Below are 26,127 nucleotides of genomic sequence, written 5' to 3'. Positions count from 1 at the left end.
CGTGTGCACCCTTATGTAAGCTGTTTAATACTACTAATTAACATATTCTGGCATTTGTTTGTGGAATTTGGTGTTGCCCTGATGCAAAAGACAACTTTTGGGTGAGGCAATACTCAAATGTGCCTTGAATGCTGCTTATCTTGCCCCATATCCAGGGACTTTATGCCTGAACAGGCAAGCAACACCTGATTGATGCAGCACCTTATAGAAGGATACCTTGACTATGCCAGTGAAAAGCAGCTTGTGTAGAAAAATATGAGAATGACAAAAAATTTATATCATACTGAATTCCACCATAAATACTGAAATTAGGCATGTACCTTATTGTCTTTCCTGGATCTGCTTCAATAATCCAAGTGCAATGAAGATTGTTGTCATATGGTGCTGGGTAACCAGGGGACAAAATGCGCCCTGATGTGGCAGCATGAATTCGACCACCACACTCAGCTGCAAAGTGAGGAGGAAATTTCTAATGAGACTTTAGTAATTAGCACTTCCATTTTCCATCCATTCCACATCTCTGTGTTTTCTAAAAACTTAACAGAATGACCTAATACTTCTGATGTAGGAGACATATATATAAACCAGGACATGTACATAAGATAAAAATGAACACAATGATCTCACACCTACCTTGTTATAAAGAAATAAACCATAAAACTGTGATTAGGTTACTTAACTGACCAGAGAGGTTCAATATGTACTGAGACTACAAAAGCACAATTTAGCATTAGCAAGAGAGAAAAATGTTTCAGAAATTGCCCATCTAACGCGCTTAGCTTTTCTAACAATGAATGTTTGAATTCAAACTTTGCAGCATTGAATGTTATAATTAAAATAGCTTTCTATTTTGCTGTAATGTCAAAATGATTTTAGTGTAATGCTTTCAAGTTGCTTCTGTGAAGCTTCAGGTTTAATTACACCAAAAAGCAGTAGGTATTGCCTAGCAATTTCCTTCAGTATTTAAAAATTTAAATGCCATATGCTTGCAGATCAAGAGAGTAAATCAGAAAGCTACAACTTGATAGTATGTGGCATCTGGTTTAAAACACTTTTATTATCAATGCTGTTTTTGTGGAGAGACCAATGGCAATGCTAAGCATCCATAATCAACTTATTCTTATGTTGCTTGTTTAGGGCATCATTCTGTAGTCTGGCCAGTGTAAAGACACACCCTAATGAAAGAGAACTGTGTAACAATCATTTCCACTAAACCAAAAAGGACCAGTGATTCTTCAGTTATGTGATGTACCTGAATTTCTACTACATTTATAGAGTTGCTTTAGAGGTTATTAAAAAAACCTACCACGGGGATTCATTCAAACACAGCTGTACAGTAAGCATAGTAAGACAGAGATGATAGAAAAAACATGGTAGTTGGACCAAATAATCTATCAGCAATATTCCTCACAAATATTAATATTTGTACATGCCACTGAGCCACTGCTCACAACCAAGCTGCTACCGTGAGGAGAAATTACCATAGAGGAAATAAAGTGACTGATTTCTCATTTATCCTGCTGGTTTGATCCCTCAAAACACTACATTTGATATACAGAACCACAGCAGAAAGAAACTTAAGTGCAAAATTTCATCACATGTAACCTTCTTTTATGATTTCAATTAATTTCCATTATACAAGAAAGTTTGGATTGCAATAATCACTGTGGTAGATAACTACAGACAAGAAATTACTGATACAGTACTGTGTTTACCAAAGAACTAAATTAAACTAAGTGAACCCAAAATTTAAACTCAAACTAATTAACATACTTGATTTAAAATTCTGAGAAGGCTCACTTAGGAAAAAAATACATCATAAAATTTGGGATGATGCATCATGTATTTAATATATTTTAAAAAATCCATTTTAGGAGTAGATAAAAAGTAAACTTTCATAAGTAATTATAAAAATAATTCAAAAATTTATATTCCAATATGTACAAATGAGCACACTGTATAATCAGCACCTCAAAGAATGTACTATATAAACACTTATACTATAACTAATGGCAGTGACTTCAATGTTTCTGAAAGTTTCTAGAGGAGGAATTAAAATAATTCACTGGCTTTCTTCATTAAGGTTTAGAACTTAGAAAAAATGAAAATGAATGTTAAGACCAATATAACTGTTTATGGCTAAAAATTACTAAGTGTAGAATGTGTGGAATATGTCTATGCATATGCTTGATTTCTTTTGTCAATGAGACTGAAATGATAGTTAATACAAAGAAAAATATAAATGTGACCGAAGAGAACAGCAAATATCAAAATCTGATCTAGTCTGCGAGAAAAAATAATGCATCTCCACAAACAAAGATTTTTAGAAAATGTTTCTAAGAAAGGAAGAGATGTTTGGAACTTCATGACAACCTCAGAAAGAGGAAGAAAAACAAATCATTCAAATCAAAGTAGAAAAAGCTAAAAATGTGATAACAAAAGATAAAACTGATGGAAGACTAGATCTTATAAGTCTAATGGGGGAGGGAAGCAAGACTGAAATATTCTGCCGATTTATAACTGAGTTTTCAGGGATCTTCCTGTGATTTTCAAGATTTCCTGTGCACAGAACAGTACAAACTCCCCATAATTTAATGAAGATTACAGACTGTAAGAGACTGTTTAGAAGAAAACACTTTTAAAGATTTTAAGACAGAATCGTGAACATTTGATTTCTTGTGGAACTAATTAATGGTCCAGAAGATATTTAAAGTAGAAATGAAAAGAGGTAGTTTATACAGAATTTATGCAATCCCCAAATTTTATTTTAAGAAGAGGAACAAGGACAGTAATTAAAAATATATGTAGAGAGATAAAAGCACATAGAAAGATACCTTTTGGTCGAACAGACCGAAAAGAAGACCAAAATCTCTCTCAGAATACCAAAATAAAACAGATTATTCTATTGATTGCCAGACATAATTTCACTTAGACATGAAATAAGATTCTCAAGATATTCTGGAATAAATTATTTCAAAAGATTGTAAATAAAATACAGAAACCAAATCTAGTAATGCAAGGTTCCCTAGTTTCCTCCAGGTCAGATTGGAATATACAATATTTTTTTTTAATTACTACTATTTCTATTGTTATATGTTGTGGTGGTTTGACCAGGAAGAAGTGGGAATTCTGGGATGCTGTGGTCAAACCAATGGATGTTCGAGAGTTTGATACTGGCACCTGGTGTAGCCAGTGGGGTTTGGACACACCTCCGAGAATACACAGGGGTTAAAAAGCAGAGCTCTGGCCCTGGGAGGCTCTCTTGGGACGTCGAGGAGAAGAGGTCAGATCTCCCTCCCCTGTCCAGCCGCTGCTGCTGGGCGGGGGAGGGGCAGCCATGCGGTAGGCCTGGGCCTGGACAGAGATGGGGGTGAGAAGGCCCTCAAGGATGGAAGGGTGGAGGAGCCCCAAGAGACATCGGGCAGACATTCCCCCCCCCAGGAGAGAGAGAGGGAGAGTCGGCGAGACGGAATGTGATAGCAGCCGGCCCAGGAGGAGAAAGGGGGGAGAAGGGTGCAGCCCGGCCGGCCGCAGCAGCAGCGCGTGTGGGAGTATCGTCGTTCTGAGACAGGCAGAGACTGCACTTTTTAACCCCTTTCTTTCATGATTGGGGCCTTGCAAGAATGCTGATCCTCCTCGGAGCTGACTAAGAAGGGAGATAAGAGATAAGATGAAACAAGGACCTGGCCCGAAGGACGTAGAGAAGACTGGCTGAGTGAAGAGAGAGATGCTTGGAGTGGCCTTTTGGCTGGACTTTTCTTGTGGCCATGGACTCAGTTTGTTCCTGTGACACAGAGACTGCACTTGGGGGGAAGCAGTGGCTCAGAACCAGGAGGGTTCATCGTGAGGACCCCTCGGCCCCAGGGGGTTGGAAAAATATGGGGGGGACAGATGTCCCAAAGCAGAGACTGTGCCTTTTTGGAGTGAGACAAGGCATCCTTGAAAGACAACCCTAAAAGCAGCTCTGGTCCATGCACGGTGGTGAGAGCACTGGGCATGGAAGGAAGATGTCACAAGCGGCAAAAGGACTTTTTCCGGGCGGTGCCGAGTGACATTGGAAGCACAGAGGTTTCAGCGTGTTTCCAGGGGAAGCCTATGGAACAAGAAGGACTCCTCTCCTCTTCATGAACTGAAGTTTGAGTATACTAAAGTGTGGTGCCAGGCTGGGCAGTTGGTGATTTGGGAGAATGTATCGGATTGGGAAATTCAGGTAGTGGGGAGGAGGAAAGTGTTTTTTTTTGTAAGGTTTTCAATTTTTTTTTTTTTTCCTTTTCCTTATAGTTTTTCCCTATTTTCCTGTAGTTTAGGTAATAAAGTGTTCTTTATGTTTAAGCTGGAGCCTGTTTTGCTTATTCCTGGTCACATCTCACAGCAGACACCAGGGTGAGGGCATTTTCATGGGGGCACTGGCTCTGTGCCAGGCTCAAACCATGACATATGTTAAAAATTTTAACATCCCACATATCAATTAGAAGACAAATCATCATACAAAGAAAAGGAAATAGGTAGATGTTTGGATTTATTCACCTAATAGACTTGAAACCAGCAAGTATTTTAGAGATGATTCTAAGTCTTGGTAGTGAAGACAAGCTCAAAAAAAATTGCAGAAAATGACCTTATAGAAATGACTTCATTTAAATTACATGGAGAAATAGGCAAAAGTAGGACTAATTATGGATCTTCTCTACAAAAGGGCAAACTTGGAGGAAAAGGAAGCTAACCAATTAAACTGAGGAGCATGAGGATTTGAATGCATAAAGAGCTTTGAAAAGTCTTTAAATCAAGACTGAATAGTTGCTTTAACCTCTCATATATGTAGAAGAAAACTTACAGATAAAGTTCTAGAATCAAGTGGGGAAAATAACCTCTACTAAGACAGCAGAAATGCTGTTCACTGATGTTTTTCTGACACTTACCTTCTGCTTAAGCTGAACTTTTGAAAGGAAGGAGCTTGCTCTTTTGTAGACTACAGTTTTGTGAATGTGTTCAGCAGGAAAGAGGTCCTGGAATGGAGGACGTAGCCTCCAAAATGGGAGAAAGGCAACAAGCAGAGATCCTGTAGGTGAGGTGAGTGCTGAAAGCAGTTAGTGACCCGCCAGCAGCAGGCAGCAGAGGCAAAAACTAAGTACCAGAGGACACACAGAATAAAAATTCATGGGAGCTCCATGTGAAAATTGAAGTCAGGAAGTCATTGGCAATTTCTGGACTGGAAAGCAAAACTAGAGGATGCAAACTGCCTAGTAAAGGTACAATGGATAACAGCTATACTGGTGTTCAGTTATTCTCCACGTTGGCTAGTAATTCTCTGTTTAACATTTATGTTGGTGGTAATGAAGCAAAGTTTTAGGCACTTGAAGATGTGATATTTCCAGGGAAGGTCTACCTCAAGGCTTTGACAGATGGAGTATCTTAGCACAGTAACAAGGACTCCAGAGCACACGGATAAAAAAATACAGCAATCTGTGATGAAACTTAGGAAAAAAGTTCATAAGAATGAGGTGCAGAAATAATATCTGATGAAAATAGATAAGGAAAAAAAGCCCACAACCTTATTTGCTTTATGAGGGGGCTTTCTTAGTTTATGAAGTGTTTAGACAATACCACCGCCTGTGATAGTATATCAGACTCAGGGCTTCATCAGAACAGTAGTCTTCCATCAAAGGCTGCTCCATAGAAAAATGTGTTTTCCAGTAGTCTCAAAACCATTAACAGCAAGCCACCTTTTTTAGAGATGTTAAACTTACATGTCCATATTAAATCTTTACTTGGAATTTAAAATATATTTGCACCATTATCATCTCATGAAGTATACAAAGACAGAATATTTGGCTTTTTTCTTGAACCACCGGACCAATCATACCAGAACACTCTCACAATCCATATTACCTATGCAAGTAGGCAAAGGTTTGTCCCAAACTCTTCGATCTCCACTTAAGCAGGTCATAATGCTACTACCATGCATTGTATAGCCAGGATTACAGCTGTATAAAATGACAGTGTCTATAAAATGTCCTTCATCTCGTATCTTGTAACCATAATTTGGTATGCCAGGATCTTCACACTTTACTAGGTCAAAACCTGCAAACAGAAATGGGGAAAGAAGAAAAGACATGGAGATATAAATACCAAATAAAATATAATAACAATGAATCTGATTCTGATGGAAATTATATTCTCATGATTCAATGACATTAGATGTATTCACAGTGACCAAAGATAAATGGTATATAATTTGGGTAAATCAGAAACTGAAAGACTAGGAACTAATTATTAACTTGACATTTGATTATGACATTTGCTTATTGAAGAAAGCATCTTATCTATATTATTCTAAAATCGATTGGTGAGAAGTTAATTCATTTATTCCACTTCTATATTTCATTCTTTTTTATCCAGTGGGAAGGAAATATTAATCAATCCTGGTTTTGGCACCAAGAAGCAGCTTCACCTCCTCACCTAATCTCCGTAATGACATCAAGAGACCACAGTGATAACTCAGGAAGCATGTGCAAGGGCTACTTCATCCATCCTTGTCTCAAGATAGCATGGCTTCAGTTTCATGTCTGCTGAAAGGAAGTATTCCCACACTCATTTTCAATTTGCATGCTCCTTTCTGGCCTATTAACATGCTAAGTGGGATAAATATCTCCCTCTGTGATCCATGGAATGAGCAGATCTGCTCTGAGCACCTACAACTCTTTCCATATTTTATGCATTGCTGTCTTGATGGTCTTCATATGGCATTGCTAAAATGTGAAGATGCATTCTATATCTCTTCTTTTGCCTTCAGTTCCTGTTCCTGGAATAATATAAAGAGTGGTTCCAAATTCATCTTTTTAAACTCCAAATTCTTCTTCATAGCGGATTCTTCTTTATTGCTGCTATGTCCCCAAACCAAAGAAGTAATTCTGACTCCACAAATATTTTCCATTTTTCTGTCCTTATTTTACTGAACAGCTTGTATAAGTGGTTATGAATCAGGCTGTTGGTCTTCAGTTTTCTGGTTTCAGTGCATTCTCTACACGAGGTTCCTCAGGGAAGTTGTGGATACCCCTTCCCTGGAAGTATTCAAGGCCATGCTGGATGTGGCTTTGAACAACCAGTTCTAGTAGAAGGTGTCCTTGCCCATGTGTAAGGCCCCAAGAAATCTGATCTCTGAGACTTTCAAAAGGGCTTACAGTTGTTCATGTACTCTGAGTTAGATGCATGGGACAAATACCAAGATACCCATGAGGTCAAAATAACAAAAAATGCTTTTACTGGCACCTTTAGAAAATCAGAGAACTTTGGCAAAAGGTTTTGAGCAGCCTTCAATCAACATGAAACAATCAACATGAAACAAACACTTCTCAAAGTATTCACTTGGCCCATTCAACTTAGCAAGCTCCAAACCTCATTGATTTTAAGTTTCTCAAAACATTACTCAAAATCCCAAGATCAGGTAATTTGGAGTGAAAAGGAAAGAAAAAAAGGGGTAGAAAAGAACAAACATAGCCATCACTCCTGTTTCAGCTGATAGAAGTTCCAAGGGGAGGCAGGGTCAAATGTGCTTGCCTTGTGTCTTGCTTTAAGTACCTTTGGCTTTTCCTGGGCCTTCCACAGATGAGGTTTGCAGTCCTTTGGACACTCAGGAGCTGGGTTAGGGGCTCCAGAGGCAGGGGTGGAGCACTGCCTCCAGGGATTGGCAGCCACAGCAGGGCTGGGATACAGGCTGGGGAAAGGATGGGGTGTAAGGGGCAGTTCATCACCTCACCAGAGCAAGACCCAGGCTGCCCCTTGCCACACACAAACCCACACACCCCCACACACCTCTGAACGCTTCAAGTCAGTAATCCTTCCAGGCTCTCACACTATGGTAAGAGGGTTGGAACTAGATGATCTTTAAGGTCCCTTCAAACCCAAACCATTCTATGATTCTGTGAGGTCCTTCACTAAGTAGTAAATAACATATCTACAGACAACTTTTAATTATTTTACAAATAAACAAGGTAGAGTTGGTATCCTATTTTTCTTGTTGCCTTTCTCCTGGCAATGAGATCAGTCCCAGCTGAAAAAAACTGCAAGGAGTCTACAGAGCTTTTCTTTGTGTAGAAATGCTAAAGATATCCATCAACTGACATCACTGAAAACACAAAATACCTTTGTTTTCTTTGTTCATTAACTGGGCACAAAGGTTGGTATTTACCTGTTATAACCCAGGATTCTGAAAATTAGAAGGCTAAGTTTGAACTAGTCTAGGCCACTTCAATTGTCAGTAGAAAAATATAAATTTCTGAAAACCAATCTATCCCTTATATCGACTGGTGTTCAGATCAGTCAGCTCAATGTCTGCCCTGCTGACGTTGATTTTCTACCTTTATTTTTAACTGAGCCCATACTCTTTCTTTATATAGTAGGCCAGAACTGAATGCTGTTCTATCACATAGACACTGTGCTAATATCTAGAGAAACATCAGACCTCAGGAACAATGACAATAGTCTGACCAAAGTCATGCACTCTTCAATTCAGTTATCCTTTAAAAGAGCATGGCTGTCCATAAGTCCTTTCTGGGAAATCAGCTATCTGTCTGCCGTATTATGCCTGAGATTGTTTGGGAAAGTCCAAGAAAGAAGGCAGCAAGATAGAGGCAAGTTAGCATTTACTCTAACATTTTGTCTAAAGAATCACTTCCCCATATCATGACCTGCCAATGCTTAGTTTACTAGCAGAGCTGTAGTCCTCATGTCAGATGGAATTATCATAACCACACACAGTACAAAAGGATTATAGACATTTATCATTATTCCCTTGCAAAAAGACTGTTTCCATGTGAATATTTGCATATCCCTGCAATTTCTTTTTGTGGGAAAAAAAAAAAAGAACAAAAGAAAAAAAAAAAGAACAGTAATTATTTTAACTGGCTCTCAGCAATCATTACATAAACAGTCATATCTGAACAGTTTTCTGTCTTTTAGAGTTAAAAATATCTTATGAAATATGATTAATCTCATACTAAGGAAGAAAAAAGTAGATTGGATGGACTGGACAATTCTAAAAAGATCTATTTCTCTTCACACACTATAAAGAACCACGACAATTTGGTCATTCAGATGAGCTGAACTTCACAAGACATAGCTATATTTCATTATTTTAATCTCCTTATTAAACATACAGAGACATTTATGTAAAACCCTGAAAATGTAAGCTGTTTGATAGATAGCATTATATTTTACTACTGATTTGACAGCATGAGTCAGTGTAACACTATTTCTCTGCCACTGCTCTTAAACACTTTCTCATTCTTTATTAGGTGCAACATTTGGTTATCAAATGCAGTGGCATGTGATTGACAGATGAAACCCCCCTGAATAAAGAATTTACTTGCTTCTCATGAAAAAACCTTTCCATAACACTGATATATAGTTAGAGAGATTCATTCTCCAATACCTTGTACCACATAAAGAAGACAAGGTTGTCAGGGAGAAGTGTTATCTTTTACAAGATCAACAGACACTTAAGGGTGAAATGAAATGGACTTTTGGATGAACCAGCCTTCCTAGTCTGCTATACAGCCATCTTCACTAAAGAAGGTATCAAGAATGGGATAAAACTATTATTCTGACTTGCTATAATTTCATATACTCCAGTTAGTATTCAGTTTTGCACAAGGCGTAAACATACATGAAAGATGTGAAGAATTAAAGAGATCATGTCACAAGCTTTAGAAATTTGAGAGAAGCCTACTATAGCCTGCCTTCCTGCACTTTGTCTATTCTTGCTGGAAACAGGACTGAGGAGCAAAAAGATATTTTTTGCTTTTTTGCCCCATAAATAGGCAATATCATCATTATAAGTCACTTATATCTTTAAGTATCCATAAATATAAAGGTACTTTACCTTCTTTGCTTTGGAGATTCCTAAATGTACTGCAAATTATATATATATATTTTTTTTTCTGTGAATACAGTTTTTCACCTGCCTGTCCCAAGGTGAATTGCCTACTTCTTCAAGAGCCTCACATTCTACAGATACTCACTGCACTGCATTTTTGTATCTGTAAACAACAAAGAACCTCTGAAAATTATTAATAGGAAAACACAACTTTGTTAAAAACCCTCTAGGACACAGTGGCACATGCAGGAATTTCTCAACCTGTAAAGAACATTAAGTGTCTTCTAGAAATACATTGATTTTTTTTAAATTTGATCCTTTTAAAATCTTATTTTTAACATTTTTAAGACTGTATGGGCCACAGGAGAGTCAAGATTTTTCTGCCAGTTCATTATAAACCAAAATTAAATAATTATTTGGGGTAAAGTGTCAGATAAGATGATTCTAGAGAATATAACAAGTTACTGTGTTAAGTGCTAGAATTTAATTTCCTATTTCACAAAATATAAATTAAAAAATAAAACACAAATAGAAATATCTAAGTGGAAGAAAAAATAAAACCTAATTTTAAATGTCCTTGAGACATTAAACCCTTCAGTATTTGTTGGTTTTTCAAGATTATTCAGACATTTCTATCAAAAAGACCACCTTGATTTCAATTTCTAGGTATTGGTAATTCATGAAGAATTCAGCAGTACTATTAATTTAAAGTTTATTTGCACAATATAATCCCTTTTTATTTTTGTATTTCAAACCTTTTGTATTTCAAGAATAATCCCTAAAAAAACCTCCAAAAAACTAATTGCTGGCATTTATGCCAAATTTTTAATATTGCACTTTGAATACTCTAGAAAAAAACTATAAGAATTGTAGTACATAATGTGTGGCCCCACGTTCACTACATTTCTCCACCAGCAAGACAACAATTGTCTATCAGTAAACATATTGAAAATTGGGCTATTTCACATGCATGTAGGTGCTGTTCATCATGTGCAAACACAGCAGTATCTGGCCCCGTGCTCTTCTTCCCCAGTTTCTTCCGCTTCCTCTCACACACAAAACCCAGAACGTTTAATTCCCTTTTTCCCTGATACTCTTGTACATCTGGAGTAATTTATCATAAAGGATCACATTTTTGTGAAATAAGTTTGTAGAAATGTTGCAACAGAACTTAAGCGTTAAAGTAGATGCTGTGAACTTTTACAACAGGGGAATATGGCCATGAGTTCCATACAATCCCAGTACTTGAGTTTACCTGACATTGCAGCAAGCCAGCGTCAGAGAAATTCTGCCAAGTTTCTTACTGCTGAGAAAGATTATTGTATTGGCAAATTGCTGCCAATTATCTCATTCTTGAGTTTCATTATAGGGTTTTCAGAACAATGAATGCATAAAAGCATGTTAAATTAAAACCAAACCAGCTAGAATACATCTTGATGATTGGCTGCAACTTCCTGGCACTATTCAATGGGATTTACTCTGTCACATGTGATGTAAATAATCAGGAATATAGAAATACCAGTTGTCGGGGTAAAAATCATTGACATATTTGTAAATATATGCAGACTATTAATTTCAACTTTTTTCAACTCAGTTTAATTATGATGGGCCCTATGGTATTAGCTACATTAGTAAGCAGTACAGTATAATAAAAGTAAATCTGGGCAGCAAAGCAATGAAGCTGCAGATTTGATGTCCATATTTTGTGCACTCATGTTTTTTCCTTGGACTAGATTTTCTGTCCATTAGTGGGTGGAATGTGCTACATGCATCCATGAAGCAGAACTCTCAGTTCAGCTTCAAGTTTGTACCCTCCAAAGCCTGTAGTCAATATAAAGAAGAGAGTGCTCATTTTGTGTCTCCAAGGGAAATTTTCAGGGATTCTGTACTGCAGAGTGTACTTATAAAAGAAGTTGACAACCTCCTGAGGTATCTACAAACGTTCCCTTCGCTCACATTGAAAGGAAGAATACCATTTACTTACTATATATACATGTGCATTTACACTGCATGTAAACTTACAGTGGCTATATGAAAAAAAAACGTAATCTAAACCAAATAATTTCCTACTAGAAGAAGTACTAAGGCATTTTGAAACCCTCTCCTAAAGCCAGACACATGAAAAAGTACGCACCTAAAAGGTGCATTAGCAATATTTAGGTACTTGATCCCTAATTTCTGACTCTAACCTTGAGTTCAACACTAAGACATGTCTGTGAATGGACAAAATAAACAAAGACACTGAATTGTGAGCTATGGTAGTCATCCAATTTTTACTTCCTACAGAAAGGTATGTTAATGCATGTTACATTAGGGCTGATTTAGTAGAGCATATGAGCACAGCGTTATTAGTGATCAGAATACAAGCCAAGAAATTAGGTTGTGGGGCTTTATTTCTTCCTCATTTTTTTCTTTCTTAGTAAACCTTATTCATGTTTTGCAAAAAATATACTATATCAATTAAAACTGCACTTATGGAGATATAAGATAACAGTTTTACAAAAGTGGAAATACTTGAACTGACAATAAAATAAATGTAATATCATAGCCCTCGATATTGTGGTCCCATGGTGCAAATTTGTTCAACTACTTTTGACATTTTAGCTTTATTTACAGCTATGTTGAATTCATTATTGCCTGCTGACTTTGTGCCAAATCATATATAAAAATGCCATAAAAGCACAAAATATGTACAAGTTTTCTTCTGTATGCACTCATTAATTTTAAAGGAACTCAATCACATGTTTGTGCCATATTCAAATCAGATTTGGACAGATGCCCAGATACTGGGGATCCTGATGCTGCATCAATTCACTTTTGAGACTATGGAACCTTGGCTTCAGATATGATCCCAGAACATTGCAACTGCCAAATAAATATTTCTTCTTGTAAATTCAAAAGCATGAACCTGTGCTGTAACTTCTGTTACCCTGAACTCTGCCACTTTGTAGTAAGAACTCTACATAGAAAGCCTCCAGAAAAAACTGTAAAGAAATTTTATAGGAAATGCCAACTGGGTTATTTTCAAGACTTCAGATGTCTAATCTAAAGATGAACAGGTCCTTAAAACATAAAAACTATAGCATGTAAGTGTAGATCAACAGTATCAATACTCTTGACTTGGATGAATAAGTATATACTCATATATTTCCTGATAATCATACTGTTTGTTAAAGATGAGGAAATACTATTGCAACAAAAATATGCTAAGAAAATTTCACCAGATAAGCCATGAGGGGTTAATTATTTTGAATGGAAAAAGGAATTTGCAACTTATATAATAAACACCACAAGGATCATAAATACTCTTTAATAATCTCTAATAATTATATCACTTACAATAATGTAAGTATAGAGTGGGTGGGCTCTGCCCATGCCCATTGTGAAAAGGCACTCTTTTTTTTCTGCTTGCCATGGAAGAAAGAACACACAACTAATGTATAAGCTATATTCAGCTTCTTAAAGTGATGCAATAAAAGATTGCAGGATAACTTCAAAAGAATGATAATTGCTTATAAAAATCCTATTTCAGTACACACAAGGAAACATTAACATGCTTTATTTTTAAAAAAAAGGTACTGTGAAAACATTGGATAGCAGCGACTCTTCCACAGTTGCCTAAATCTGAAGTCATTTAAGCTCATAAATGTAGTCTATATGTTTAACACAGAATCTTTTTGAACTATTAAAGAGCAATTAAAAGTATGAAATGGTACTTGAGTTAATGTTCAGAGTATATAATGGATTTCTAAATGCACGTAAAGTCAACAAATACTCATTCTGCAGTTGTTGCATCCTAAACATCAATAACATAACCTATTTAATTAAATCTATGGAATTCAAAATAAGAGTTCTTGGCATTTTCTTTCTATCTTGGAACCACTTATGTGCAACTGCGCCTTGAAACCTACCGCTGCAGGAAAAACACATGTACTGGAAAAATGGCCAATTACAAAAATCTCTATCTAATTAGAATGATAGAAAAATCTATAGAAAGAAGTGTGTTTGGATAATGTGGTTAATAGTGAGGTATCAGAAACTACTGCCTTGTATCCTTTGGAAACAGAAATACACTTTTAATTTCTCAAAAGATTTGCAATCAATCGGCAATTAATGTTGACTATTTGGATGAAACAGTCATTCAATGGATAATAATTTCTAATAGAAATTTCAGCAATTCTTCTTAACATGAGCAACTTGTAAAAAATAATGTAAACCTGTAAAATATGTAAAATAGAGATTTTTAGGACATGTTGTCAATAACAGGTCTTTTGAATATAAAATTAAAATAATTTTTTTCTGTAACTTTCTCCTGTTATAAATATTTTACAAAAAGTTCTAAGGCCTTTCCCCACCCATTTCAAACCAGGTTCTTTTTGTTAATTTATGAATTCAACCATTTTGTTCTCCCTTTCTCAGCTACAGTGTCCCTTTATACAAATACAAAATTGTAAATTTAAGAAGCAAGTTAAATATGGGTAGCCAGGTAGCAGAAGACAGGTTTTTTTATTATTTTATTGAGAGACAATACATGAATAACAATACTTAGGAGAGATGGGTATGCAAATGTGTGAGCCTGCAGCAAGATGACTGATGTGCATATATAGAAAGAATACAAATAAACTTTGCAATCAGAATGCAGGTGAATAATTAATCCCAATTTATACTTCATATAAGAAGCAGGGATTAAAGGTGAAGTTCCCTTCAAGTTTTTACGGAAAGATGTTCAGGATTTCCAAGTCTAAATCCTTTTTTATAATCAGTGGGGATATGACTGATACAGCCACTACTTGAAAATATTCTGTAGGTGGCTTGTTAGAAGAGACTGGTCTTATCCTTTTTCTTGGAGAGGGGAAAGAAAAGCAGAAGAAATAAGTTGGTTTTTTTCCCCCGTGTTATACAGTCCAAGATACTTTGACTTAACACATACCAAATACTTAAGTGTTTGCAAATTCCTTCATTTCCTCACAGTGTTTTCTAAAATCCTTAGAAGAATGAAGTCACTATGATTGTAAAGAATGGATAAAAAATGGTAAAAGCATTGTACAAGCTTATAAAAAGCAGTGTGGCACAAACAGGACCAAAAGTTAAAAGAACTCCTTCATTTCCAATTGTGTTTATTCCTTCACAAACTGACAAGTGAACCACCTGCACATATCACCTTTTATTCTGGTCAGTGGTATTGTGTCCAGAACTGAAAATTAACTTCTCAATACACTGAAGAACTGAGTAACAAGAAACACATAAATCTTGTCTACCTTTCATCATCCTGTTTCAAGAAGCTCTTTCCATCTAGAAATTTTATGGAAGCAGAAGGAATAGAAATAAATAGGTTTATAGCATTCATTTTTAACTATGTTTGTTGCAAAGAGTCTTCTCTTTACATGTATCCTTAATTCTGCCCATATATCATGTATACATAGTTTTGGCAGGGTGATTTTAATATGCATAAACTTTTGAAGGAGTAATCTCAATTTTATTATGAAATAACTTTCCTAATGTTTTAAATAATTAGAAACATTAAAAAACATAGTATAGCTGAAAAAAATCTGAAAAAAATTTGTTTCCTATTTATTGCTAATCTTCAGTTATAAAATATGGCTAGGTTTGATATCACCAATATTAATTTCTTGAAATGTAAACAGTTCCTTAATATAATAAAGGGAATGGAGAAAATTTCACATTCCTCATCTAAACTGTTAAAATCTTTACAAAGTAATTCTATATTTTGCTTGAAAATTAATTTTATTTGACAGGGAAAAAAGTCAGTCAGAAGAAAGTTAAGATCAAACTTTGATCTCAGAGGCTCCCACAAATTATTTGAATGTCCAACATTATATACTATATTATGTATTATTATATTGTATATTATATTATCATATACTATACTTTATGTATATCTAGTATATGCTATATAAGATTGTAATTTTGCATAAGAGTATTAGAAATATGGAACAGATTAATATATTAGTGTTTGTGTAGTTTAAATTTTGTTATTTGACTGTTATAGTTCATACTTCCATAAATTAACAGCAAATCAGCAATAATGCACCTAACAGATCTTACATTTGAATTGCAGCAAGAAGGAGCTTGAAAGAAGGATTACTGCATCATCCTAGGTTTCTAGGTGCTGGTCATTTACCTGACTTAAGAAACTGCTCATCAGCCTCCCTTTCCCAACAGATAGGGGTGAGACAATAATTCTAAATGAGAAATTATCATTTTTCAGTCAACATGAGACCAACATAGGCAAGAAGGCCAGGTTAAAGAACAATGGGATATTGGCAGTTCTGTTCAAATGGTTTAAGTTTTCAGGCAGCAACTCTTGCTCATGGGAAAATTCTAGTAATTATAGCAGTGGGAATAAATTAACAGTAACTCTAGTGTCTACTCATCTAAAACTTGGAAAAGAGGAAATGATTCACTACAAATAAACAGGAGTCTTTTTGTGAAAAACAGAGGAAATGAGCAAACTTCTGGAACAAATCCCAGCTAAAACTCATTAAATACAGCTGCACATACATATAATGACAACGTCTATAATGGCTTCATAGAAATAGATTCTTTTTAAAATATGACCCCAAAAAAATTTAGGTTGAAGTGGTAAAGAAGGTAAGGAAGTTCTGTTGTTCAAACCACTGCATTGACAAATTCATGGGCTCTGTTCCCACTAAGGTCTCTGTAATAATGCTACAAATACGATTACTTCTTTAATATTAAAGCAATATAATCTTTAAGCCATCACTCCTGAGATTATGAATTTAGTTGGAATCTGCTTGCAAATTTCAGTCACATTTTTAAGCTATGATGAATACATCAGCAGCAGAGAAAAAAAAATACACTAAAGAAGCCTACCTGAATTGGCATCTCTGAAACGTCTTACTTTCATACTCTAAAGACAGAATGTTAATATAAATGTAAAACACCATATGCATATGGACACCTCCAGTGATCTCTGCTAGCTACTCTGTCTCACCTGCAAAGCTTAACTGCATTTTAAAGTTTATAGTAAGAGATTTTAAAAAGCAGCCCTTTTCTTGATAATAGATGTGAATTACAAAACTGGGAAAACCCAGTGGTTTTAAGAATATAAGAATCTCTGAATCATACATACAAAATTCAGGAGACTTTCAACTGGTAATTTTCAGAACCAAATCAAAATAACCTTTAACAAATTACCTTTTCCACACGTTTGATACTACCTACATATCAAACCTTTTTTTTTCCTAATTGAAAATGAGAAATAGCTAACATCTTCCTTCTTTCTAACCCTATGCCCAGAGGGGTAATTCAGTGACTTAAAGATAATAATTTATGTAAATTTGGAAATTAAATATTTTTATTTTTAATTTTTCAGGGCAGTTTAAAAAAATATTCATTTAGTTGATATATATTTGCAATGCATATATTTTAATTCAAACAAAATCATAGTTTTTACTCCAAGTATGTTTGAAGAACACAATTTAATAATCATGGACTATTCAGCCTGTACTTCTAACACAGCATGCTACCACTGTTCTATTTCTTGTGTTTCTTCCTCTTCTCAGTTTCATTTTTGCTCCCTCCTTTTTACCAATGCAGTTTGAGTTCTCCACTCCATGGACTTGCTCTATTTCTTGGCCAGGCCCTCTGGCAATCTTCCTCTCCTATGTTTGTATCCTTGCCTTTTAGTCCCAAAAATCACCTTTCCCCTTACCCCGTGGTGCATTTCTTGCCTTCTGTACTCCTCCTTAGGACTCCCTAGTCTGATATTGCAGATTCATTTATTCCAAGCTCCTGACATATCTATCTATTCCCTTCTTTATCTCTTTTTTCCCCTCCTCTCTAGGTTTGGCTTTTACATCTCTGGAATTGTAACCAAACAGCTTCATCCTCACTTTCTCAGGCTACCCACAAGACACAGGATATTGGTAGGTGTACCCCTGCTGGCAGGTAAGCTCTCACAATTCCCCATAGTGAGATCTGAATAGAATTAGGTTTAGACCAAACATCACCATCTCAACTAAACATAGAATTAATGCCAAGTCCAGCTGTTTCTGGAACACTTCAAGGGACAATAACTACATCATCTCCCTGCATAGCCCCTTCCAGTTCTTGACAACCTTTTCAGTGAAGAAATTCTTTCTGAAAGAAGAATTAACTTGATGTTTTCTTAACTGAAGAAAATTAACTCCATCCCATTCAAACCCAAAACAGATGGACAAACTGGCCACCTCCATCCTAATCCAGGCCTGTTGAAAAAAAGTATTTTGGAGTGCTCATTCATAGGGTAGCATTTGCTCACAAAAGTCTATATGCCTAAAGATCTGTACCCCAAAAATTCTGGTAAGATTTTCCTGAGATGGGAAAAATGCAAAACATCACCAGCATGCCAGCATTTCCATCTACAAAGCATGGGTTAACATAATTTTTCAATCAGAAGGTTAATGCAGTGCTTATATTCCCTTAATAAATGATTTTCATTGTTTCTGTCTTAGAGATAAAAAAATATTTGGCACCTACTCTGTTTACCAGAGCAGCAGCTTCATACACGTCTTTAAATTAAAAGTGAAAACCAACCTCAATTATAAAAACTGTTATAAAACCAATTATTTTTTGGTCATTCAAAGTTTTAAGGGTATGGGGCAATGGAGAGACTATGTAAATGTTGAGTATTTTGAAAACAGAAGGCAATTTAATTTTCTAGGGGAGGAAGGAAGGAAGAGACTCTGATGTCATCATGTTATTAATCAGGATATCATAATTCTTGTACTCAAGTGAAATTATTATTTCTATTTTTTTTTCCTTCATTAATTTTTGTTTTTAAATTCTGCAAGTTTGAGTTTCTTTCAAAAGAATTTTTTCTATACATGTAATATTCATTTGCAGTTACATTCACGTGGGGTTAGTCACATAATGGTACCGCTCTAAATAGGACCTGTGACTACCTCATACATGTATTGGTTAAGATGTACTAATTTGAAAATATTTGTTTTTGGTGTCTTACATTTTTACTGCAGTGTGTGAAGGTTCTAATTGGAACAGATCTTATACATGGATTAGTTATGGAAAGGAAAATTGAAGAGCTTCTTTTCATTACTGGATTGTTCTGCTAAACCGGCACTATACACCCTGAGGCATAGCCACTATATTTCTGAATTTGAGACTGATAGTGTGCTAGAATAATTGTCTGAGTCTGCAGTTTCAGAACATTGTTTTCACTGACATTCTAACCTTTTCAATTACTGTAGAAAAAAAGAAATGAAGACCTAAATTGCAAAGGGGGTTCAATTATTGTCTCTTATAAATGTTAATTAGTTATATAAGTGCTATCAAATCAACTTTATCAAAAATTTAGAGACCAACTCAGATTCAACCTCCCATGGACCACCTTCTCTACTGATCCCTTGAAAAGCAGTTACCCCCAAGGGGGCTTAAAGTAATGATTATAAACAATTAGCACCATTAAACTGAAAATTAGAACTTAAATCTTTATATGCAGCAACATAATAACATTGAAATTTTACCATAAACCAAGTGCATCATGTCCAAAAAAAGCATTTAAAATTTCTTTCCTTAAACTGAAAAGTATCTTCAGACCAATGAAGAGAATATTTTAAAACTACTATCTATGCTAAATATAAAGAATCATAAATGCAAATGAAAATATTAAACCTCATTAAAAAGAAAGAATTCTATCCACGCATGATCCTAAATCTGTGCTAAGTTCTGTGGACTGGAGCATAGCTCAGGGGCATGAACTCTTCTGAAAGAAATTATAGCTATGGAGAATTCTGCTTTCAGAATGGTCATCATGGTCATCATGGATTCACAATTTGAGGATGTTGCCATTAAATTATGATTTGGATCTACACAACATTCACTTTCAAAAATACAAATTGTTTGTAGGATTTTTTCCAGCCCTCATTTCCATTTTAGCACAGAAGTGAAGGAGAATGTCTAATTTCACATCACAAGGAAGTGAAGGATAAAAATAAAAATCAATTACTGAGGAGCTAACATGGAATCTCATTTTTAATCTATAGCAGCAAATCATGGAGAGATCAGAAATCTAAAATCTAGCTAAAGAGTATGGAACAAATTCCTAAATAATTTTCAGACTTTAAAAAGTCTATAACTAGTTCTTCATGTTTCCGAAACACAGAGGACTCTGTTGAAAGGCAGAATATAGTACTGAGTGGGCCAGTGCAGCCAGGCATGTTCCTACAGATAGTGTCTGTCAGTATTTCTGGATGGACCCTTCCACTGACTTATTAGAATATATTTAAAGGTTTATATTACAGCGACCTGAGACGGTCACTGTGGTGAGAGAAGGACGAGAATCTTGTTTCTTGATCAGAAGGCTGATTTATTGATATAAGATATATAATACATTATAACTATACTAAAAGAGAATAAGAAGAGAAGTTGCAGAGAGCAGCTATGCTAAGAATAGAATAGAAAGAATGCATAACAAAGTTCTTTGCCCAGGGAATCTGTCCCTGAGCTGCTCCTGTGATTGGCCTTTAATGGTACACAAGGAAGATGAGCCAATCACAGGGACACCTGCTACATTTCACAACAGCTGATAACAATTGTTTACATTCTTCTTCTGGGGCCCTTTGTTTCCCCAGAAGAAGGAGAAATCCCAAAGAAAGGATTTCTATGAAGAAATGTCTGCGACATCTCACCCTTCTAAATTGTATAAATTAAAAGAAAAATGCTGATGTGAAATGAACAGGAGATTTCTTCAACTGTAAAATATACAATACTAATAAATCACTAAAACAATCCTACAATCTAAAAAAATGCAAAAAACAATGCAAAGAGAATTCAAGTCCAAGCAGCTGGGTTTCAGGAACAGTCCAAGAGCTGAAGTTGTTTCTCTTGGATATCTGAGAGTCCTTTTCGGTCCTGAAAACAGACTTGCTGCAAAAGTCCCATCAACAGTTATCAAAAACATATTGACAATCTTACAACTATTTCAAACAATTTCAAACAATTTGAACAACTTTGGAATGTCCTTTTCTGGCCCTTCAATGCTTCAGTGCTTCAGAGCTGCTGCCCACTGTTTTCAATCTTTTTTATTTAATTTTTTTTTTTTTTTTTTTTTTTTTTTTTTTTTTTTTTTTTTTTTTTTTGATCGAAAATGAAAAGAGCAGCAGCAGAGCAGAGCAGTGCCAGAGAAGGAAAGGCCCTGGGGGCCCTGGCCCATCATGGACCAGGAACCCCAAAACTGGCCCACAAAGGGGGACCAGGACCAGTAGGAGAAACCTCAACCCCCAGTAACACCAAGAGGCCAAATGCTGGCCATGGCCCAAAAACCTCCTGAGCCAAACGGCCCAGGCCAAACCCATGAGGCAGGCTCTGCATTCCCACAGGCCTGCACCCTGCTGCCAGTACAATGGCAGCACGAGTGGGGACACGCTTCCTTTTCCCAAAACCACTGAGGCATGCCAGCAGCAGGGAAATAGAAGCCTTCCCCAGAGATCCCATCTGGGGTCTGGAGATGTTTGTTCCCCACAGCAAACCACCTATGGTCTCCTCCATCCGTGCCCTCTCCCTCTGCACTGTAAACGCAGCAGGCTTGTCTCTCATCTGCCCCATGGTTTCATCCCCACCCCCTCCAGGCTGGGGACCAGAGCTCTCGGGAATGCCACTAGGGCGCAAGAGAGGCGGCAGAGATGACAGCCTGCAGGGGACAATCCCCGAAAAACCACCCCCGAACCCGCCGAGAATGCTGATCTTAAAAGCAGGGAGACAGGCTGTCCCCCCAGTCAGCTGGCGGGCAGCCCCCGCTCCACGGAAGGGAAGACCAGCCGCCGGGGCCCCTGCTACAGCAACCGGTCCGGGATGGTCCGAGCTCGAACAAGCCGCCGGTTCCGGGGCAGTCTCTGACGCCGACACGGAGGACACAGCCTCCGACAACGGCAGGACTGCTGGGGCAGCCTGTGCAGGCAGCGGGGGGGAAGCCGGAACCGGGGAGGGAATCTCGCTGGATGTAGGAGTGGCCGCGGGCTTTTCCGAGGGTCCCGCAGGTTCGGCGCCGTCTCCAGCACCATCCTGAACAGGGACCGTCTCGGCTTGAGGTGGCGAGGAGGCCGATGGAAGCGGCAGAGGGGCCGGAGGGACCGGAGAGAACAACTCCTCCGCTGAGCCGGAAGCTGGAGACGCGTCGTCGTCGCTTAGCAACTCAGCAGCCACAGGAAGTGTCTCTTCTGCATTCTCAGACGCAGGCGCTGGCAGGGGCAGGGAGGCCTGTGAAGCCGTGGGCGGGACTGCCTGGAGAGGCGGAGACGGGATCGCCTGGAATGGCGGCCGCGCCGGTGAGGCGGGTCTTGAAGGCGGACGCAGCGCTGGCAGGGGCGGTACCAACGGCACTGGTTCGAGCGGGACCGCCCATTCCCATCCCCCCGGAGAGAAGGAGGGGGGGGAGAAGGTTCCGTCTGCGCAGGCTCCGGAGAAAGAGTAAAAAAAACTTCTTCGCTCGGCGCAGTTTCGCCTCCCCCCGCCGCGAAGCAGGGGGGGCCGGGCAGCCCCCACTCATCCCCCGCCGGGTCTTCTCCCACCGGGGACGGTGGAAACGGAGCCTGTCCATAACAATTAGAAATCCATTGAAAAACAGCTGCTCTCCGTTTCAAAACTGGGAAGAGCTTTAGAAATGCTGGGTAGATAAAAGGCAAAACACGTTCCTGGCCCCAGACGGACTGAAAAATGGAGTTCATGCACTCCCAGACAAAAACATCCAAGGCATACAGGACATGAGTAAAGAACCCAAAAAGCTTTGCCCATCGAAAGAACTCATAGAGATCTGTTGCTGACAGAAAAATCCCATCTTCTCTACACCATTTTTGCCAGAGGGCAATAAGTTTCTCCTCTGAAGGGGAGAACTGAACCTCTTCTTCCAAGGCATGTGTTCGCCATACCAACCGCCACAAACTATGAAGGGCTGGGTCATCAGGAAGGGAAAAGACAAAAGTACCTTGTGAAAATGTCCAGCTTGCTCTGGCCAGCTCTGCGAACATCTTCCTGAAGGTGTTCCAGAAGAAGGTTCTCTTTGTGGTCAGCCTTGGCTGTGAACTCTGTCCAAATCAGGATCTTCAGTTCTTCAGCTCCTGGCTTGAATCCACTTCTGTGGTCACTTCAAAGCAACCATCACATGCTACACATACAGGATTTTACCCAGTGCAGCAATTTTTGCTCCTCTGGTCTTTATCAAATTAATTTTTGCCCTGACACGAGGGGTCACCAGATATTACAGTGACCGTCTCAGGTCGCTGTAATAGGTTTAATCTGTGGATAAGTGAAGCTTTTGCTTCTATTATTTACTGCACAGGACTGGGAGACCATGAAATTGCCATAGATAGCTAGATAAGCTGCTCCTAAAAAAGAAGATGTCTAGATAAGGTCCAACAGCAACTTCATGCTATTTCAGACAGACAATTGCCAGTAAAAAGCACATGGAAAAATCCCTCAGGGCTCAGAAGAGTCCAAGGAGCAATTCTATAGTGGTAAAGGTCCTTACACATCATGAATATAGACATCCATCATCAGGCACCATGAAAAGAAATTTTAAGATTTCTAGATGGTACTGTGAAGGGAAAGAGTGTTTTCTTCTCAAATGTTTGGGAACTTCACTGAGAAAATTGTGCAAGCCCACTACAGAGCTGAGTGATTTGTGATCTGTACAAGACCAAATAGATCACACAGTAGCAGCATTAGGGGCTACTCAGAGGGTCACAAAACATTTGTATGTGATATGCATGATAAAATGTGTGATGAGTGAAATCACTATTAAATTTCTTCTCGTGTCATGACTGTGATAGGGGAGTGGTTAGGCATGGGAGGGAGACTGCCTGTTTGTTATTCAGCAGCTGTACTGAACTGCTCCTTTTTTAAAGCTACAGGCTGTTACTTTTACCAGACAGCTGTGTTTTGCTTTTTCTGCCTGTCACTGTGTGGCATCAATAAGATTTGGGGTTTATACAAATGTCAATTTAACATTAAATGCCATTGACTCAACAGCACAAAGCACTGGCATCTTTATATCAGAATGGAGAAATCTTTTAACTGAGCTGTGAACAGGAAAAGCTGTGGGAATCCCGGTATCTAATCTTCTCTACCCAACAAAAATTAGAGGTGTCTGAGGAAGAATAGATTTAATCAGATGAGGGAAACAGATTCCCTGAATAAGAAAACTGCAATTATGAAAGAAAAGCAGACATTTTCTAGAAATCAGAAAAAAAAAAAAATAGCTCTCACATGTGTCAATAAGCGTACACTTAAATTTTCACATGCAGATCGCTACTGATGTCCTCTACTAGCAGGGAATTAAAGTCATCAAACTTATGTTGCCATTTCCTCAGCACAGAGATATAAATGTCCACAGTCATTCCCTCTGACAGCACTGTAGAGATCCTGGAAGTGGACACTTTACCACATTCCTCCTAACATACTATAATGAAATAGCTCATATAAACTTATTTTACACAAAGCCAAGAAGCTGCCTTCTTTGTTCCTCACTTTTCTTCTCTGGTAGACTCACGTTCAGCTATTGCTCAAATTACTATTTCATTGACTCTTACTCCACCAATTTCAGGCTAAAATATTCTCCGTTTTTCTGAAGTTCTTTCCTTAAATTAAATCACTTTAATTTTAGTTTTTACTCAAAATATTTCATAGTTTCTCAAAACAGTCAACTTGAGAAAGAGTACAGATGTTTTCATGGTCTTTTCTAGTTAAAAATTACCTCTGCCTATCAGGACAAATGTATTTACTTGAAAGCATCTTGTAGTTATAGATCAAAGAATAAGATAACTATAATTTCCAGCTTCCAATCAGTATTACCTGAATTGATTTCCTCTATAGAAGATTTCATGAGAAATTTCATCAGATTTCATTTAGAACTTGAATATTTTATAATTTCCTCTTAATATCTGCTTATATTCTGATTTGTACAGTTTATAAAAACACCTTGGATTCTGAGTTTATGAAATTTGGTTTTACTATGTTGTTAATGAGATTCTGAAAACAGAGATACAAGTTTCTTTATCCACATTACTGTCCTCATGGATCATTAGCTTTTTCTTCTACTGTATTTTTGAATTTAACCTTCAGAATTCACACCATCAAAAAGGATGGAAAGGTAGTTGCACACAAACAAAATAGCAGACTTTCACATTAGTCTTTTTAATAGCAACATGCAATTTTACTTCTTAATTTCAATAGCAATAGTAGAAACCAACAAATTAAGGGCAATTGATGATGCCTTGTAGGTAACAAGAACTCAGCAATCACATAGGAAGTAACCTGAACTAATTAACCTGATTTATTAGACCAGCATTTCTCCTATCTCTGTTTTAAGATATTAATTATTCAATTTCATTCACTCCAGCATATATTTCTCATTTCCTTCAGTGAATCTATGTTTTAGCACCTTTTTGATTTGTTTTAGTATTCTTAAAGTATCTGGCATTATGGTTCAATCTGAAAAGTGAATAAACATCAGAGTAATCTTTCAGTTAATTCTGCTGTAAACTATAGCTGTTTTAATCCAAAAAGATAATTATCATTTTGTATTTCATGTATTTACTGAATGAAAAATGGACATATTTGTTTGGTAACTGAATTTTAAGTGCATCAAAAAATTCAAAATCCATGAAATAATGAGTATAAATTTCTGCTATATATAATCTCTAATTATTACTAGGATAGGACTTTCAGAAAAAGAATGTGAGTCAGCACTGCAGCCAGTTTTCAATGCACTGCAAAAGAATACATCTTCTGCTTGTATTTTACTTGCATTAATTTTTGAATGGTGAAAAATATCACACTGAAGGGTTTGGAAATAAGCAGAAGGAAATCACCTGGTTAGATGGTCACTGTCTCAAAATTTATTATATTGAATTTGGTTTCCTGAAAATAGATGTGAGAAATAAAGTATTAGTTTGTGTTTAAAACTGGGGATTGTCTCATGTTAGAGAAATTAGGAAGAAAAGTCCATAGAGATAAGCATTTCAACATGAATGGCTGCAAATTGAAAACATATGATAAAAAAATTAGACACTTGGCAACCAAAATAAAACAATATAAAGTGTTATGCAGATATAGGAAAATAAATTTTGCCTCTCTACCCAGTACTAAAATTACTTAGAAGATAATTACGTAGAATCTTAGTTAGAAGATTATGTTAAATTCAGTCTACACACTGCAGAAAATGTGGAAATATTTGGAAGAATAGAAAACACAGTTTAAAAATGAAGCAAACAGTCGAAAAA

The 26,127-nt window shown here is 37.1% G+C and overlaps 1 protein-coding gene across 2 annotated transcripts in view; it reads right to left on the bottom strand.

Annotated features, from left to right (window-relative positions):
• Positions 1 to 26,127, bottom strand: part of CSMD1 (CUB and Sushi multiple domains 1) — a 1,074,724-nt gene that overhangs the window by 176,309 nt on the left and 872,288 nt on the right. For both annotated transcript variants that reach the window (XM_064707609.1, XM_064707608.1), the window contains exons 24-25: positions 5,887 to 6,078; positions 321 to 447 (exon numbers count right to left, since the gene is read on the bottom strand). In XM_064707609.1, coding sequence (XP_064563679.1) covers positions 321 to 447; positions 5,887 to 6,078 — 319 coding nt within the window. The remainder of the gene's footprint in view (positions 1 to 320; positions 448 to 5,886; positions 6,079 to 26,127) is intronic.

The sequence above is a fragment of the Zonotrichia leucophrys genome, chromosome 3 (genome assembly GCF_028769735.1).
Source record: "Zonotrichia leucophrys gambelii isolate GWCS_2022_RI chromosome 3, RI_Zleu_2.0, whole genome shotgun sequence".
Taxonomy (NCBI): domain Eukaryota; kingdom Metazoa; phylum Chordata; class Aves; order Passeriformes; family Passerellidae; genus Zonotrichia; species Zonotrichia leucophrys.
This window is presented reverse-complemented; position numbering and strand designations above follow the sequence as displayed.